Source organism: Hemiscyllium ocellatum, chromosome 36 (genome assembly GCF_020745735.1).
Source record: "Hemiscyllium ocellatum isolate sHemOce1 chromosome 36, sHemOce1.pat.X.cur, whole genome shotgun sequence".
Classification (NCBI taxonomy): Eukaryota; Metazoa; Chordata; class Chondrichthyes; order Orectolobiformes; family Hemiscylliidae; genus Hemiscyllium; species Hemiscyllium ocellatum.
This window is the reverse complement of record NC_083436.1, coordinates 28,326,667-28,344,230: the sequence shown is the minus strand read 5'-3', so window position 1 is coordinate 28,344,230 and position 17,564 is coordinate 28,326,667. Positions and strand designations below refer to the sequence as shown.

Below are 17,564 nucleotides of genomic sequence, written 5' to 3'. Positions count from 1 at the left end.
GAAGCTTATATTTCCATTGCACGTTAGGCTCCCACTTGCTCATATGGCTTGTCTTACTCGAAATGGGTGAGGAAACAGGTCTAGACAGATTCCAGGGCCCAAACCCTGGGGAGAAGCCATCACTCATTGGGAAGTTTTAGAAAAGCTTGTTAAAATACTTAACATGTCCTGTGCAAAGATGGAAAGTGGGCTTTCATAGCTGAAAGGCCAAATTACAGGGTCACCAGATTGAGGAAACACCTGACTACAATGGGACATAAGTAAAAGTGATTTGAAAAGGAACATTTTTTAAAAACAATTGTTAGTGACTCTTTCATCTAGGCCATTGATGGGGGAATGGGGAAGGAGTTTGGGGAATCTCTGCTATGGGCAGCCAATTGCTGCTTATATATCAAGGAAGGCCAGGAAGCCTTTGAGCTTGCCTGCAGACCTAGTTCCCCAGTCTGCCACTGAGAACTCACTTGCATTCAGCAAAACTGGCCACTGCCTTCATGGAAACTGGAACAATCAAGGCAGTCTTCTTTAATTGCAATTAACTGAACTCTTAACAAACCTAACTGGCAACCTGTCTTAAAACTCCCTCCACAAAAATGGCCAGAGATAAGAAACCAGCACTCTGCCTAGTGGCTGCCATTTTGGGGCTGGTACACCTCCAAACATGCTCCAAGCCTGCTCAGAATTTCCAAATTAAGTTGGTAGGTTTGTAAGCCATTTCCCAGCACCTACAAATAATTCTAATGGCACTGGATAATGGTCCTCCAGAAACCCCGGTTGCTGTCTGAACAAGCATGATCATATCGTGGAACAAAGTATATTGTGGTGACAGCATGTAGGTACTAAAGCCAAGCTAATGTGCTGAATGGTTAAGAAGAACAAAATTCTCAAGTATTTCTGATGAGGCTGAAAAAATCCTGAAAGAAAATTCAGAGATCAATTTCAAGTCAATTTCTAGATTTGATGGGCTTGAATTCACATCATGCCAACAATAAAGTGAAACAATAGTTGAATCTGTAAGCAGGTGCCCACACGAAGGTAACAATATGATTTCACTAACACTAGCTTGTGGAATTGGTCATTGCCTATTAGAAAAGCACTGCTGGACAAGTTTGAAAAACTTACAGTAGGCCAGCAGCATCAGTTGGGGCTTGAGTATTCTATATGTACTGGAGCCATTAATAGGTTCCATTGGCACATCCAAACCATGAAGGAGGAATAGCTTGCCTCATCCCCCCATGATGGTGTCCAATATTTTCATGACACACACAATCTATATTGGACTAAAATGTGAACAAAGTCTAATCACTCAACAAACTCAAAATGTAACCCAATGCTGCCAGCAGCATGTGAAGAATAGCCAGCCAAGGAACACTTCTAAAGAAACTTTCAAAGTTCCCAATCATGGCATGAAGTCCAATAGGTATCTTAGTGTTACAGCTTGCAGGCCCAGTCAGACAGCACATGGTCATTTTCACATACCACATGTATGTCATCAGAAAAGCTGAATTATTTCACCTCCATCCCTAATGATAAACCCCAAAAGGAATTGGATAACATGCACAGTAACCAAAGATCTATACTAAAACCAATGCAAATATCACCCTTTATGCATCTTACAAGGGACATACCAAGAAATTGGGACAATGTGGTGAAGTCCACAGAAGATAATTTCACAAAGGGTCCAACATTTCATTTATTGGCATTGTCCATCTTAAAGGACAATATAGATTCTCAGGATGAGCATGGTAAACCTTTGACATTGATGAAACCAATGGACTTCCTATCATTGGTCTATCAGCATGCACTGATCTACATATTATTACAATCCACAAGGTGATAAATCCATCAGTTGCAACTCCAAAAAATTCCAGACTGTAATATTAAGTCTAGTTATGACCTGATTAATGTTTACCCTGACAGCTACCATGCTAACGGCGATTTTAAAGATAATATAGCCAAGCATCAATCCACCTAATAAGTGCACATTTACATTCAAGGTAAGCTGAAGCTGGAATCAGGTTCCCTGGTACAAAATGTCATTTCACAAGTTGAACGTCATACTGCAGCTCCATCATGCATTTTGAAGAAAGATGGCACATATAGGCTTGTGTTTAGATCTAAGGTGGCTAAACATTGCAGCAAGACATTCTCTACCCTAGCAGAGTTTAAGCCCAGTGTTCAAGGGCAAAGCATCTTTCCAAGCTTGATGCCAAGAGTGGACATTGGCCCATACACCTTTCAGTAAATACTGTCCCACAGAGTACCATCTGGATTATCCATCAGGAAGGGCATATTGAAGGAAGGAGGCACTGATGTAGTGATAATGTCACTGGGTTAGTAATCCAAAATCCAGGGTAATGTTCTGGGCACATGGCAGATGGTAAAATTTCAGAATGATAGCCATGCTCACTAGAAAAGGCCTCATTGTCAGTTTATTACCAGAAAATGCCTATTACGTTTGCTCCTAAAGGCTAACTAGTTCAACATTAAAGTTTAAAATCACACAACACCAGGTTATAGTCCAACAGGTTTGATTGGAGGCACTAGCTTTCGGATTGCTGCTCCTTCATCAGGTGGTTGTGATGAACCATCTGATGAAGGAGCGACACTTTGAAAGCTAGTGCCTCCAATTAAACCTGTTGGACTATAACCTGGTGTTGTGTGATTTTAAACTTTGTACACCCCAGTCCAACATCGGCATTCCCAAATCATTACTTTCACATTGAAAGAGTGATCTTTCACGTTAAATAGTTTTATACATATTGATTTAGCAAGCATTCCATTGTTCTTAGTTATCACAAACCATTAGAAGAGATTTGTTGAAAACCTCATGCAAATGACCCTTCACAACAATGGTACCTGCTTGTGAAGATCATTGTATGATTCAGAAGAACATGTAAAACGAGTTCCCAAATGGCCATCTCTGATCCTCTAAGCTGACTTACAAAGATACTAAGAACAAAGATATTCCTTGAGACCTCCAAGAAGTACTATTGAATCTGAAGATTGTCTCTCCATCAATTTTATACATTCTATTCACAGCTAAGCACAGCAGATCCAACAAGTTACATCAAATGATGGCCAGCTGTAACAGCTCAAACAGATCATCCTCAGTGGGTGGCCTGAACATATTCAGCAGGTTCCTGAGAAAGTGTGCTCTTTCTGGTCATTCAGAAACAAACAAGAACTCTTCAAGAATGCAATTGTCAAAGGTAAAGTTACAATGGTAACTTTATAAGCTCAAATTAAAACATGCTGTACCATAAACATGTAGGATCACATGGTAGCAGACCAAAACCAAGAGATCAGTGCATTCGTCTATATATTGGCCCAGCTTATGCTCATCGATCATAAGTCAAGTCGTGTAAAATATATCAATTCCATCAAGAATCCAGAGAAATTCTCCTTCCCCAAAAAATTCTTCTGGGTTCTGATGCAGATATCACTGATGTTTTCAATGTCCACACTCACCAAATTTCCCTTTTATAACAAATTAACGATAACATAAGTGCAATGATTGTTGACACATTAACTGCCTTGTTCAATACGTTCAGTATACTGTAACAAATTGTGTTACAATTGACTACTGCACACTTCTAAGATGTGCAGGAAGTGGAATGTGCAATATATGACCTTTTCTCATTCGTACCCTCAGTCACACAGTCTTGCAGAACTCCCTGTTCAGACTGTACAATCCATGATCATTGAATGTAAAGTGACTTGCAAAGATTTTGGATTGTTATGTTGTCTACAGGCTACTCCTCCAGACAATAGTTTATCCTCACTACAGCTCTCTTGTTTCAAGACCAGACCCACCCACATCTTCCCTTCCTCACTATCACCTTCCAACTACACGTACAAGAGGAGGAAAATGCCACAAAAGCACAATCAATGATCATGCAGATGGTTATCCCAATCTTAGCCAGCATATGAGTTCAAAACTTTCATACAAACATCTAGATTCATGTCATTGTGTTCAGCCTAAAACATAAAGCCATGGCAATGAGGAATGGTAAAGTCCAGAGAAGAAATAGGTGACATATTTGAACTGCCTTTCGATAACCAGCCATCCTACAGAATGACAACTCTGAAACTAAAATACCAGACAGCAACCCTATATGTATTACAACAATTTACATTCCATCCACAATGACAGACAGCATACCTCAGAGATAATCTACAAGGCCATGCTGTGGTTACTGGTATCCCCCGCTATCTGAAAGTAGAGCATTCCTAGGAAACCATTCATAAGCCGAAAATGGTGTAAAGCGAAGATGCATGATTTATATGGGAAAAATTCAGTCATTTCCCGTAAAATCAAAAATCCTCTTCGGATTCACGAAAACAGGCACTAATGTAGGTCTTTCGCAAAAGCGAAGTGGTGTAAAATGAACATTCGAAAAGTGGGAGATACCTGTATTGTCGAAGAACTCAATCTGGTCAGATCATACATCCACTGTTGTGTTATCTGAATGTACAAAGACAATATCTCTATGTGCATCATTGTACGTGCAATGGTGGCAATTCATTAAAGAGGAATGGAAGATGTTGTATTATGGTTCCACTTCACCCAGGCACTATATCCATAATGTAGTTACATGACCTTACGAAATTCTGGTATAAAGTTATCCACCTCACCTTTAGTCACCCTCTCTGTGTAATGTCTTCAGTCAGTTATCTGTATGACAGGTACAGTAACATTAGTAAGCACAGAACTTGGAGTGTAAGTCTGTGATATTGCATCTATGTAAATAGTTCTTGTTGTAAATATTCTTCAAGATACTTGTCTCAACAAGAACCACATTCTCTGCGGTACTTATTAAAAGGTCTAACATATAGAAAATCTCTCTCATGAAGGAGAGATACCTTTAGCTAAGGTGAATGACAGTATTACAAGTTTAAACCTCCAAACTAAACATTATGGTTTCATGTTAGTTTTGTAAAAAATATTTCTTTCTTTATATGAGCAAGAAGCTGATGCTCTGTTAACCAATTAAAATCCCCATAACGAACACGTTGAGGAAAGGTCAATTGTTCCAAATGGGATATCTTTGGTGCTGCAGATAATTGTCTTCCATTTTAGAAAAGAGACAGATAGCCACACCCACTCAACCACTGCTCAAAATTCCCATAAAACACGCAGGCTCCCTTTGTCCTGGGACAGAGGTAGCTTTGTCCGTCTGCCGTGCTTGGAACTGGAAAGGTGCTCCTCATTTAGGGCGGCACGGTGGCACAGTGGTTAGCACTGCTGCCTCACAGTGCCAGCGACCTGGGTTCAATTCCCGATTCAGGCGACTGACTGTGTGGAGTTTGCACGTTCTCCCCGTGTCTGCGTGGGTTTCCTCCGGGTGCTCCGGTTTCCTCCCACATTCCAAAGATGTGCAATTCAGGTGAATTGGCCATGCTAAATTGCCCGTAGTGTTAGGTAAGGGGTATATGTAGCGGTATGGGCGGGTTGCGCTTCGGCGGGTTGGTGTGGACTTGTTGGGCCGAAGGGCCTGTTTCCACACTGTAAGTAATCTAATTTGTTTTGCTATTCAAATATGTTGGCATTGAAAGCCCACAGTGTATTGCACTCACAGGAGGGACTTAGTTCGGATTATTGAATTCTCTTCACTGTACCTGTACTGTTTGTATATTTTCCAACATCACAACTAGATTTAATGGGCCATAAAAAAGCTCCGTTCCAGCTGAATGGTAATCCATACATAGCTGCATAAAACTCCAACTGCATTGATGTTTTTGGTACTACATGTTATATCCTGTCATTGACCTCCTTGTTAACACATTAAAATTGCTCTATTAATATTCTTGGCCCCTCATATGAACTGAAGATGGTGGAATTTTGCTGCTTTTAATCAGCTGTTCGAATCAAGACTTGGTTGTAATAGGAATATCATTTCAAGCTTATGAACACTTGATAATATCCCTACCAGGTCCCTCATGTATAATAATTATTCATAGGCTCACTTTGTAGACACCACAAAGTCTAACGTCTCTAAACTGAACTCATTTGTATGAAGCAGCTTTTACTAATTTATACAGCGCCAGTCTGAGATGAGTTTAGAGTCCAATGAAATAATCTCTCCATGGTTGTGCACAAACCATCAATAGATTATCTCCACTAATTCTCTAAAGGAGGCTAAGTATTTTACTCTTGAGTATTGTTGATAAAGAGATATGCTGTCAAAGCACTGTTTTACATTCATCGAAGAACTGTAAGAAACAAGAGGGAAACAACAATTTGTACTTCAAGAGAAGAGGCTGTTAATTGGTTGGCAATTAGATTCTAATTGAAAGAGGTGTTGACATGGATACAATGTATTAGGGAACAGTTATGTGCTAAGCTTTATCTTAACTTCATAACAGGCAAGTTGATTGTGTTCAGTCAAGATATTGTTCTGAGGAATGCATCAGGAAGTGTTGGTCCAGTTTTATCCAGTTAACAAAGATGCATTTTGTGGACTTATGCTTTCTGTTTGCAAAGGACAGAAGCCTGCATATGAATATGTATACCTTGTAGCTTGTGCAATTTTACACATTTGATGTATAGGAATTAGGAGCAGGAGTAGGCGATTCACCATTTCAAGCTCATTCCATCATTTAACTTGATCATGGCTGATCTTATCCTGGTCTCAACTCCACTTCCCTGCCTGCTCTCCTTTCTCCCACTATTCATCAGAAACATATCTATTTCTTTACTGAATCTCATGGTTGATTCTGTCTCCACTGCACTCTGAGCCAGTGAGTTCCACAGATCCACAACCCTCTGAGAGAAGTGAGAGTTTGACAGAGGTTGTTCAATCACAGAACCTAACATTGGCCGTTATGACCTGAAGTTTCAAATCTCATCATTTGCCTTTAGTGGAGTTTTCAGCCAACAGGCTTTGGATTGGGAACTTTCCAACCAAAGCAACACAAATGGCTTCAGCATTCCTCCCAGCCAGCAGTAGAGAGGAGCAATGCTGAAGTCATGTCAGCTTTTCCAGCAATAATATTGTATTCGAAAGTTTAAAGGACCATAAACCATCTTGATGGCTCCTGTGATGGGATTGGGTAGCAGGTGGGTGGAAGGGATGGCATGCTAAGTTCATGATAAGGTTCCAGGTGGGTGAGGAGATACAGGTGGCAGGGCAGTTTGGGTGCCTGGTGAATGGGGGGGGGGGGGGTAAGGAAGTGAGTTGATATTAGATATAAGTGCCAGGTGGGTGAGGAAAGATGCTAAGTGGTTGATGGTTACAGGAACCAAGTGGGTGAGGGGGATAGAGTCGCAGTTATATGGATAAGGGCTTAGGATCCTGGTGTCTGGTCTGGGGGAGACTCTCAGAGCGGTCAGTGTGGTTCTAGTTGGGGAGAGTGTTGATAGGAAGCAGGGGTGACACGTCAGAGGTGGGTGTTGGGTCACCGAGGGAGGTTGCTGGGCCTGGGGAGTCAGGTAGAATGGGTTTGATGGGATGGAACTAAGAGTAAAGAGGGTGTCAGGTATGGGAGTGGCTGGAGATTGGATCAAGGGAGTGCAAGAATGACAACCATAGGGGGTGACCAGGTTGTCAGCAGTGAGTTGGGTTCAATTTTATGCTTCACCATGAGTACAGCAGGTTTTAATCTTTCTGAAATTACAGCAGGTTTTAATCTTTCTCCCCACCTCCCCCCCCCCCCCAAAGGTGTCATGGACCACATCTATATGAGGAACCTTTTGAACACTAATTTTAAAAGATCTGCCTTTTGCTGCCTAGGTCAAGTTATATCTCCCAGATCCCCCACAGCCCCTCTTTCCAAGACATGACACCCAAAGTCCCTTACACTCATGAAAGGTTATGGCACTTCCATACCTATTCAATCACGATATATTGTACAAAGGTAACAAGCCCTATTGTGACAGAAGCATATGTAAAAACAGTTAAAATATTAAAATCATTAATTGAATACTTTCCACTATGTTAAAATTAAAACCTTTCTCCCTGTATCCCTTGCAACAAAGATCCCACCCTTGAGGACACTTCCTCCCACTATAGGCAGGTGGGCTAAGCTAAGAATTTTCCCAACACATGCTACCAACATCAAAAGTTGAAAGCTAGTGATGATTACTTGCAAATAGCATTCAGTAATTTCACTGTAGAACTACATAGATAAAACAGTTACAAATAAAAATTAATGAACACTGTCATCAGTTAATATTAAGCCAAGATCTTTTTTCCTTTACTTATTTACAGGATGAAGGTGTCACTAGCTAGATCAGCATTTAGTACCCAACCCTAGTTGTTCAGAGGGCAGTTAAGAGTCAACCACATTGCTATGTATCTGGAGTCACAGGTAAGGATGGCAGTTTCCTTCCCCAAAGGGCATTAATGACCCAGTGGGTCTTTCTGACAATGAATTCATGGTCATCACTAGATTCTTAATTCCAGATTTTTATTGAATTCAAATTCCACCATCTGCTGTGACAGGGTTCGAACCCAGGACCCCAGACCATTATCTGGGTCTCTGGATTAACAATCCTACTATAATGTGGTTCCTCTTTTCAAGAGGGGAAATAGGGAAATCCCTGGCAATTACAGACCTGTCAGTTTTACGTCTGTGGTCAGCAAGGTTTTGGAAAGAATTTTGAGGGCTAGGATTTATGACTATTTGGAAAAGCATGGTGTGATTAATGGAAGTCACATGGCTTTATGAGGGGCAGGGCATGCCTCACAAATCTTATTAAGTTCTTTGAGGAGGTGACAAAACAGGTTGATGGAAGTTGAGCAGTGGGTGTTGTGTAAATGGACTTAAGCAAGGCATTTGATAAGGTTTCCCATGGTAGGTTCATTCATAAAATCAGGAGGTATGGAATACAGGGAGATTTGGCTGTCTGGATTCAGAACTGGTTGGCTGACAGAAGGCAGAGAGTGGTTGTAGATGGAAAGTATTCTGCCTGGGAGGTGAGTGGTGAGTGATGTCCTACAGGGTTCTCTTCTTGGGCCTCGGATCTTTGTAGTTTTTATAAATGACTTTTTTGAGGAGGTTGAGGGTTGGGTTAGTAAGTTTGCCAATGACAGAGAGGTTGGCGGTGTGTATCAAGGGCTATTGCAGGCTCAGCACAACACTGACAGCATGCAGAGCTGGGCTGAGAAATGACAGATGGAGTTCAACCTGGATAAATATGAAGTAATGCATTTTGGAAGGTTGAACTTGAATGCTGCATATAGGATTAATGACAGGATTCTTGGCACTGTGGAGGAACAGTTGGATCTTGGTGTTCAACTTCATAGTTCCCTCAAAGTTGCCACACATGTGGATAGGGTTGTTAAGAAAGCATATGGTGTTTTGGCTTTCATTGACGGGGGGTGATCAAGTTTAAGAGTCACGAGGTTTTGCTGCAGCTCTATATAACCCTGGTGAGACCACACTTGGAATATTGTGTCCAGTTCTGGTCATTCTATTATAGGAAAGATGTCGAGGCTTTGGAGAGTGTGCAAAGGAGGTTTACCAGGATGCTTCCTGGACTGGAGGACTTGTCTTATGAGGAAAGGTTGACTTTTCTCTTTGGAGAGGAGGAAGAGAGGTGACCTGGTCAAGGTGTACAAGGTAATGAGAGGCTTGGATAGAGTGAATAGCCAGAGACTTTTCCAAAGGGCAAGATTGACTGGCATGAGAGGGTCATAGTTTTAAGGTAGTAGGAGGAAGATATAGAGGGGACATCAGAATGGTGAGCACATGGAATGTGTTGCCGGGGTAGTGGTGGAAGCAGAGTAATTAGGGACATTTAAGTGACTGCTGGACATGCACATGGACAGCAGTGAATTGAGGGGAGCATAGGTTAGGTTATTTTAGTTTAGATTAGGATTAACATCGTGGGTTGAACAGCCTGTACTGTGCTGTATGTTTCTATCCTCATTTTCGCCTAACATTCATATGAGCGCATGCATATTAATAAAACAGCACTATAACCCGATTAACCATGGCAAAGTCAATTTTTTTAAGAACATGTTATTGAAACTGCTATACAGGATACAGTTGAAGTTGGCAGTAAACTATCACTGACAAAACTGTCACAAAAGTGACTCAAGATGAAGTTGCTTTTGAGCAAAGCAAATATGCAGGGTAGATCTGTAACTATGAGCTAGCTATCAACTGAACCACAATAAAAACACATCAAGGACGCCTGGTTGGAGACTTAACAATTAAATACAACATTAAAGAAATAAATATAACCATTAGGATTAGGCTGTCCGTGATCTGGGACGTTGTACCTTTGCTGAGAGATTTAACAAGTTGTTCTCATATTCAAGTTGCAATCTTTCCCAAATCAGGCCAGTCATGAGGAATACAGAGGAGATCACAAAGGCTTTGCAGACTGCAACACAGGGAAAGACACTGTTTCCTAATACAAGAATCATTTAACTCATTCAGAATTGAATTTAAATAGAAGTTTCTTGCTGTCATGTGACTCTCCAGCATTCCTGAAATGGAGCCTTCTCATTTGCTGGACCCAGGTTTATATGAGTGAGCAAATACATAGCAGATGAAATTTATTGTGGGGAAGTGAAGATATCAGCTTTTGTAGGAAAAACAATTATAAAAATAGTTTTGTAAGAAATTGAGGAAAGTTACTTATCAGTTTTGTTAGTATCCTTGTAAACAAATATCATAGGGAATTAACCAGCAGGTACAGCAAGCAATTAAGAGGGCAAATGCTACATGTTAACTCTTGTTATGAAGAGATTGGAGCACATGAGTCAAGCACCCCCACTACAATTACCTACAGCCTTGGTAAGACACCTACACTTTGAGTACTGTGTACTGTTTTGATTTTCTTAACTCAAAGCAGGTTATAACCACATTGCAAAAAGATCTTCTGTAGTGACAATTGCAAATCATGGCAAGTTAAAAATTAATCAGGGAAAATATCCTTCAGATAAAGGGACATAGGTACCAAAGGGTACCAGGTGTTTTCGATTTAAAAAGCAGGAATATCACACAGGTTAAAATTCTCAAAAAAAGTTGTATTACCACATTTTATGTTTAGTTACAAATCAACCAGATAAAATATAATAATGTTTATACTGCATCATATTCAAATAGCTGTTTTGAAAAAAAGTATGATAATGCATTTGGCACAAAGAGCTGCAAACCATTTACCTCAATCCCTATCTATCAAAGAAGGAGAAATTAAAAAGGAGCAGCTAAAGAAATACTTTTGCTTATTAAGATTATTGTGGTCACTTAGCAAACCACACTAGCAGATACAAATCAAAAATTGCAAGGTTTTGCTGAATTTTATATAGAGGACAAGTTAGAATCATCATTACAGAAGTGAAAGGAGTAACACATCAAACAAGAATATCAGAGTAACATATATGAGTGTAACAGCCATTTGTGAGTGCATCACAACAGAACAGGAGGAAGAGACATTGTAAAATTTAAGGCAAAACCGTGCAACCCATGACCACTCCAAGTAACAAGTACACCACAGTAGCAGAACATTGCACTGTAGAGGCTGAGGTTCATCACATTGAGATTGGTGTGCCAATTAAATCAGAAAAAACTGTATTCAACTCTTTGCTACTTATTACCAGTGGCAGAGAAAAATCACCACATCTGTAAACTTTTCATGCTGATATTTATCCATCACTGTAACTCTGTAACAGTTTTCATGAGTTTATTGGTGAGCTCTTTCCCAAAGTGCAACTTAGATATTGCTTGCTTCTCTTCCGTATCATCAGCACTTGAAGAAACAGTTCATGGCAAGCTCCCACACTTATTACCTTAGTCCATTAACAGACAGTAAGGACCTTTGATCAGTCAACATTCTACTTTCTTGTCTCCATTACAGAAGTTATCAATGAATCCAAAACTGATAATTAAACTGCAGTTTTCTGAATCATTGCTGAAGCATTCTACAAAATTATTGTCCATATCTCAGCTTGATGAATAAAGTTTTGACATTTATGCCAGCTAGCTGTCGACCTGAGAAACACCAAAGGATAATTACGCTATGATTGATGCTTCTGCTGTGATGAGTTGGCTATATTTGAGATTGCTTATGTGTTGCAGGTTTCAAAAATTTGCAAGTTTCCCCTTAACTTTAACAACTCATGAACAACAATCAAATTGACCATTTCCATTTTTTTAAAGAGGAAATTATCATTGTAGCTCTAGTTTATAGGTTAAAAGGCTCCAAAGTTAGTCATTTGGCAATATAATGCTAATCTTGAATTAATTCATAGTCAATCCAAGTTAGCCACAGCTGCTCTTTTATAATTTAAAAAATTGCGCTTTTTCTTCTTCTTTGGTTGGAGATCTGAAGCGTGATGTAGTTCCTTGATGCGGAATACAAAGACTTTTTCCCCTGTATCGGGCATATTTACAACTTGCCCCAGTGCTTCATCAATTGATTCATGGCGATCATCAACTTTAACAGGAGAGACCTTAGGGGAACCATAGTCAGGAGAGAAGGACACTTGTTTCATGAGCTGGAGTCGCTCCTTCTTCAATATGCTGCACAGAAAAGACCGACATTTTGATCAGGTTATGACAATCACAATTGAACAATGTAATCTTTTACTGAGCTCTCAACTCACACTTATTAAGACACTCATCACTTTGCAAAATTGTTACAAACTAAATAGAAGGCCGACTCTTCCATCAGTCCATTAACTTGTACAATTGAATAAACTCCCCAGATCATTTTGTAAAATACCCAGCCAGGTTCAAGTATTCACTGCATCCTATAATGCCCTGACTCACAGCTATGCAATGTTTAAACAATTATCATTTATTCTTGAGATTAGTGTGTTCCTGGCTGGGTTAATATTTGTTGCCTACCTCTCATTATCCTTGAATTGAGTGTTCCTCCAGGTCATTTTGGAGGGCAGTTATGAGTCAATTCTTCTGAGTCTGGATTCATTTGTAGTCCAGACCAGGTAAGGACAGCAGATTTACTATCCTAGTGAACCAGACAGGATTTTAATGACAATCCACAATGGTTTCATGGTCGTCAACAGGCTCCTAATTTCAGATTTTTATTAAGTTCAAATTCCATTAGCTGCCTTGGTGGGATTTGAACTAGTGTTCCCCACAGCATCTGAATAACTAGCCCAGTGACATTACCACTGTTCCACTGCCTCCTTCTAACATTAGACAATATTAGTACCAAGAATACACATCAGTCTTGCTTTTAGGATAACATTATACACCTCCCCATTAAGATAGGTAAAGTATAGAATGTGAGGGATTCTACACATGTCCTTCAACACAGGGTTAAGTAGCTGGAATCCACTACCTAACAGCAACCTGGGTGCCCGCACACAACATGGATGGCAGTGGTTTAAGAAGAGAGCTCACTCAAGAACAATTAGGAAAAGGCAAAAAACTGCTATCCTTGCTAGTAACATCGACATTCCACGAATGAATTATCAATAAGAAGGAAACTAGATGAGGGAATGTATGTGCCAGACTTATTTAGTGGGAAGCCAAGTGCATAGAAGAGGAGATTTTGTGGACGTCTCATCTGATTTCCTGGCTGGAAAATTAGCATTTGTTCAGAAATTACAAAATATTAAAATATTATCATCATAGCAAAACAAATGGAAAATGTGGCAGATTGGTAACAGGTCTTTTATGTTGGTAGATGGAAAGTATTCAACCTGGAGCTGGAAGGGATGATCATACACAACTAGCAAGTAGAAAATTACCCTCAATATTACTAAAAACAAATGAAAAGGTTTCAAACAATTGGATTTCTGCACCAGAAACTTTTAAATAATCAATGGAGATGAAACTTGTAACGAACGCATTGCATATTAAATTAAAATTACATCTCATCTCATTGGAACCTTGACACAGTAGTAGAATTCTCACCTGACGAGGCTGGTCATGGCTTTAAGCCCCACTCTAGAAAGTTCAACAGGTAATCTAGTTTGACACTTCAGCACTTTTGAATGAGATGTTCAACAAAAGCCACACCTGCCTTAACAGGTAGAAGTAAAAGATCGCACAACATTATTCAAAGTGTGTGGAGTTCTCTTTAGTGCCCTGGCGAATATCTATCCCTCATTCAACACCATTAGAAGAGATTTTCTGGTCAAACAACTGACTATTTGTGGAAACTTAATGTTTGCCAATAAGCTACTATGCTTTGACTAGAAGTACTTATTAGTAGTACAGCAGTTCAGAAACTTAAGATTGCAAAGGTATAATACTAAAATAAGTTCTATTTTTTTTTCATCTTTCACCGATTGATTCTAACATTTATATTAATAGCTGGGTACACAATTTCTTCAATAACCTAACAGGCATTTTAGCTTGATTTATTAAACTACTTATGATCATATGAAACCTGAACTTTATACTTAGACTGATTCTGCCATGAAGTTCGACAAAACAAACATAAAAAAATCAATTGGGTTTATTAACAATTGATGATAGCAGCATTCAAAATAACTTTTAAGATAAATGAATACAATTTTCTTTGAACAATCATGACAGGGAAACATAAGTATGCTATTTACAACCCATGATAAATTGCTCAGTAATGATAGTTTAGTTGCTGGGTACTGTTTGATACAAAAAAATTTGATTTAAAAAAAAATGCTTTTGTTCAACTGGAAGACTGGTGGCTATTGTACTTAACTCTTAAAAGCCCTGCTGCAATTACAGCCATACATAGAACATAGAAAAATACGGCGCAGTACAGGCCCTTCAGCCCTCGATGTTGCGCCGATCCAAGCCCACCTAACCTACACTAGCCCACTATCCTCCATATGTCTATCCAATGCCCGTTTAAATGCCCATAAAGAGGGAGAGTCCACCACTGCTACTGGCAGGGCATTCCATGAACTCACGACTCGCTGAGTAAAGAATCTACCCCTAACATCTGTCCTATACCTACCACCCCTTAATTTAAAGCTATGCCCTCTCACAATAGCTGACTCCATACATGGAAAAAGGTTCTCATGGTCAACCCTATCTAAACCCCTAATCATCTTGTACACCTCTACCAAGTCACCCCGAAACCTCCTTTTCTCCAATGAAAACAGCCCCAAGTGCCTCAGCCTTTCCTCATACGATCTTCCTACCATACCAGGCAACATCCTGGTAAACCTCCTCTGCACCCGTTCCAGTGCCTCCTTCCTATAGTATGGCGACCAAAACTGCACGCAATTCTCCAGATGCGGCCGCACCAGAGTCTTATACAACTGCAAAATGACCTCAGGACTCCGGAACTCAATTCCTCTACCAATAAAAGCCAGTATGCCATATGCCTTCTTCACAGCACTATTTACCTGGGTGGCAACTTTCAGAGATCTGTGTACATGGACACCAAGATCCCTCTGCTCATCCACACTACCAAGTATCCGACCATTAGCCCAGTACCCCGTCTTCTTGTTACTCTTACCAAAGTGAATCACTTCACACTTAGCTACATTGAACTCCATTTGCCACCTTTCTGCCCAGCTCTGCAGCTTATCTATATCCCGCTGTAACCTGCCACATCCTTCCTCACTGTCAACAACTCCGACTTTCGTATCATCCGCAAATTCCTAATCCAAGCCTCCAACTAACCCTCAATGCCATACCTCCGTATTTTTTGCAGTAGCCTACCATGGGGAGCCTTATCAAATGCCTTACTAAAATCCATATACACCACATCTATTGCTTTACCCTCGTCCACCTCCTTAGTCACCTTCTCAAAGAATTCAATAAGGTTTGTGAGGCACGACCTGCCCTTCACAAAACCATGCTGACTATCCTTGATCACATTATTCCTATCCAGGTGTTCATAAATCCTATCCCTTACAATTCTAAGACTTTGCCACAACAGAAGTGAGACTCACCGGCCTATAGTTACTAGGGTCATCCCTACTCCCCTTCTTGAACAAGGGAACCATATTTGCTATCCTCCAGTCTTCTGGCACTATTCCTGTAGACAACAAGGACATAAAAATCAAGGCCAATGGCTCTGCAAACTCCTCCCTTGCTTCCCAGAGAATCCTAGGATAAATGCCATCAGGCCCAGGGGACTTATCTATTTTCACCCTTTCCAGACTTTCCAACACCTCTTCCCTACATACCTCAAAGCCATCCATTCTAATTAATTGTGACTCAATATTCACATCGGCAACAATGTCCTGTTCCTGAGTGAATACTGATGAAAAGTATTCATTCAGTGTCTCCCCAATTTCTTCAGCCTCCACACGCAACTTTCCACTACTATCCTTGACTGGACCTATTCCTATCCTAGTCATTCTTTTATTCCTGACATACCTATAGAAAGCCTTTGGGTTTTCCCTAATCCTACCAACCAAGGACTTTTCATGTCCCCTCCTTGCTGCTCTTAGCTCTCTCTTTAGATCCTTCCTGGCTACCTTATAACTCTCAATCGCCCCAATTGAACCTTTACGCCTCATATTTACAAAGGCTGCCCTCTTCCCTTTAACAAGGGATTCCAATTCCTTATTAAACCACGGCTCCCTCACACGACCCTTTCCTCCCTGCCTGACAGGTACACACTTATCAAGGACACTCAATAGTTGCTCCTTGAACAAGCTCCACATATCCATTGCACACTTCCCTTGAAGCCTACTTTTCCAAGCCACGCATTCTAAGTCATGCCTCACCGCATCATAATTTCCCTGCCCCAGCTATAACTCTTGCCCTGCAGTGCACACTTATCCCTCTCCATCACTAGAGTAAAAGTCACCAAATTGTGGTCACTGTCCCCAAAGCGCTCACCTACCTCCAATTCTAACACCTGGCCTGGTTCGTTACCCAGAACCAAATCCAGAATGGCCTCACCTCTTGTTGACCTGTCTACATATTGTATCAGGAAACCCTCCTGCACACATTGGACAAACACCGACCCATCTAACGTACTCGAGCTATAGCATTTCCAGTCAATATCTGGAAAGTTAAAGTCCCCCATAACAACCACCCTATTACTTTCACTCTTCTCCTGAATCATCCTTGCAATCCTTTCTTCTACGTCTCTAGGACTATTAGGAGGCCTGTAGAAAACTCCAAAAGGGTGACCTCACCATGCCTATTTCTAAGCTCAGCCCAAACTACCTCAGATGGCGAGTCTTCATCCATCATCCTTTCCACCGCTATAATACTATCTTTGACAAGCAATGCCACACCTCCCCCTCTTTTACCCCCACCTCTGACCCTACTAAAACATTGAAACCCTGGAACCTGCAACAGCCAATCCTGTCCCTGTTCTACCCATTTCTCTGTAATAGCCACAACATCGAAATCCCAGGTACCAACCCACGCTGCAAGTTCACCTATCTTATTTCGCATACTTCTCGCATTGAAGTATACATACTTCAAGCCACCTTCTTGTTTACAGGCACACTCCTTTGAGGCTGATGCCATGTTCCGAACCTCCCTACACTCCAGGTCCTGCACCCTAAAGCTACAGTCTAGGTTCCCATGCCCCTGCAGAGTTAGTTTAAACCCCCCCAAAGAGCAGTAGCAAACCTCCCCCCAAGGATACTGGTGCCCCTCAGGTTCAGGTGTAGACCATCCTGTTTATAGAGGTCCCACCTTCCCCAGAAAGAACCCCAGTTATCCAGAAACCGGAA

General features: G+C 40.8%; 1 protein-coding gene across 2 annotated transcripts in view; it reads right to left on the bottom strand.

The window, feature by feature from the left end:
* Positions 1-11,022: 11,022 nt before the first annotated feature.
* LOC132833403 (limbin-like) overlaps positions 11,023-17,564 on the bottom strand; it is a 178,166-nt gene continuing 171,624 nt past the window's right edge. For both annotated transcript variants that reach the window (XM_060851641.1, XM_060851642.1), the window contains one exon: positions 11,023-12,477. In XM_060851641.1, coding sequence (XP_060707624.1) covers positions 12,207-12,477 — 271 coding nt within the window. In that variant the 3' untranslated portion in view covers positions 11,023-12,206. The remainder of the gene's footprint in view (positions 12,478-17,564) is intronic.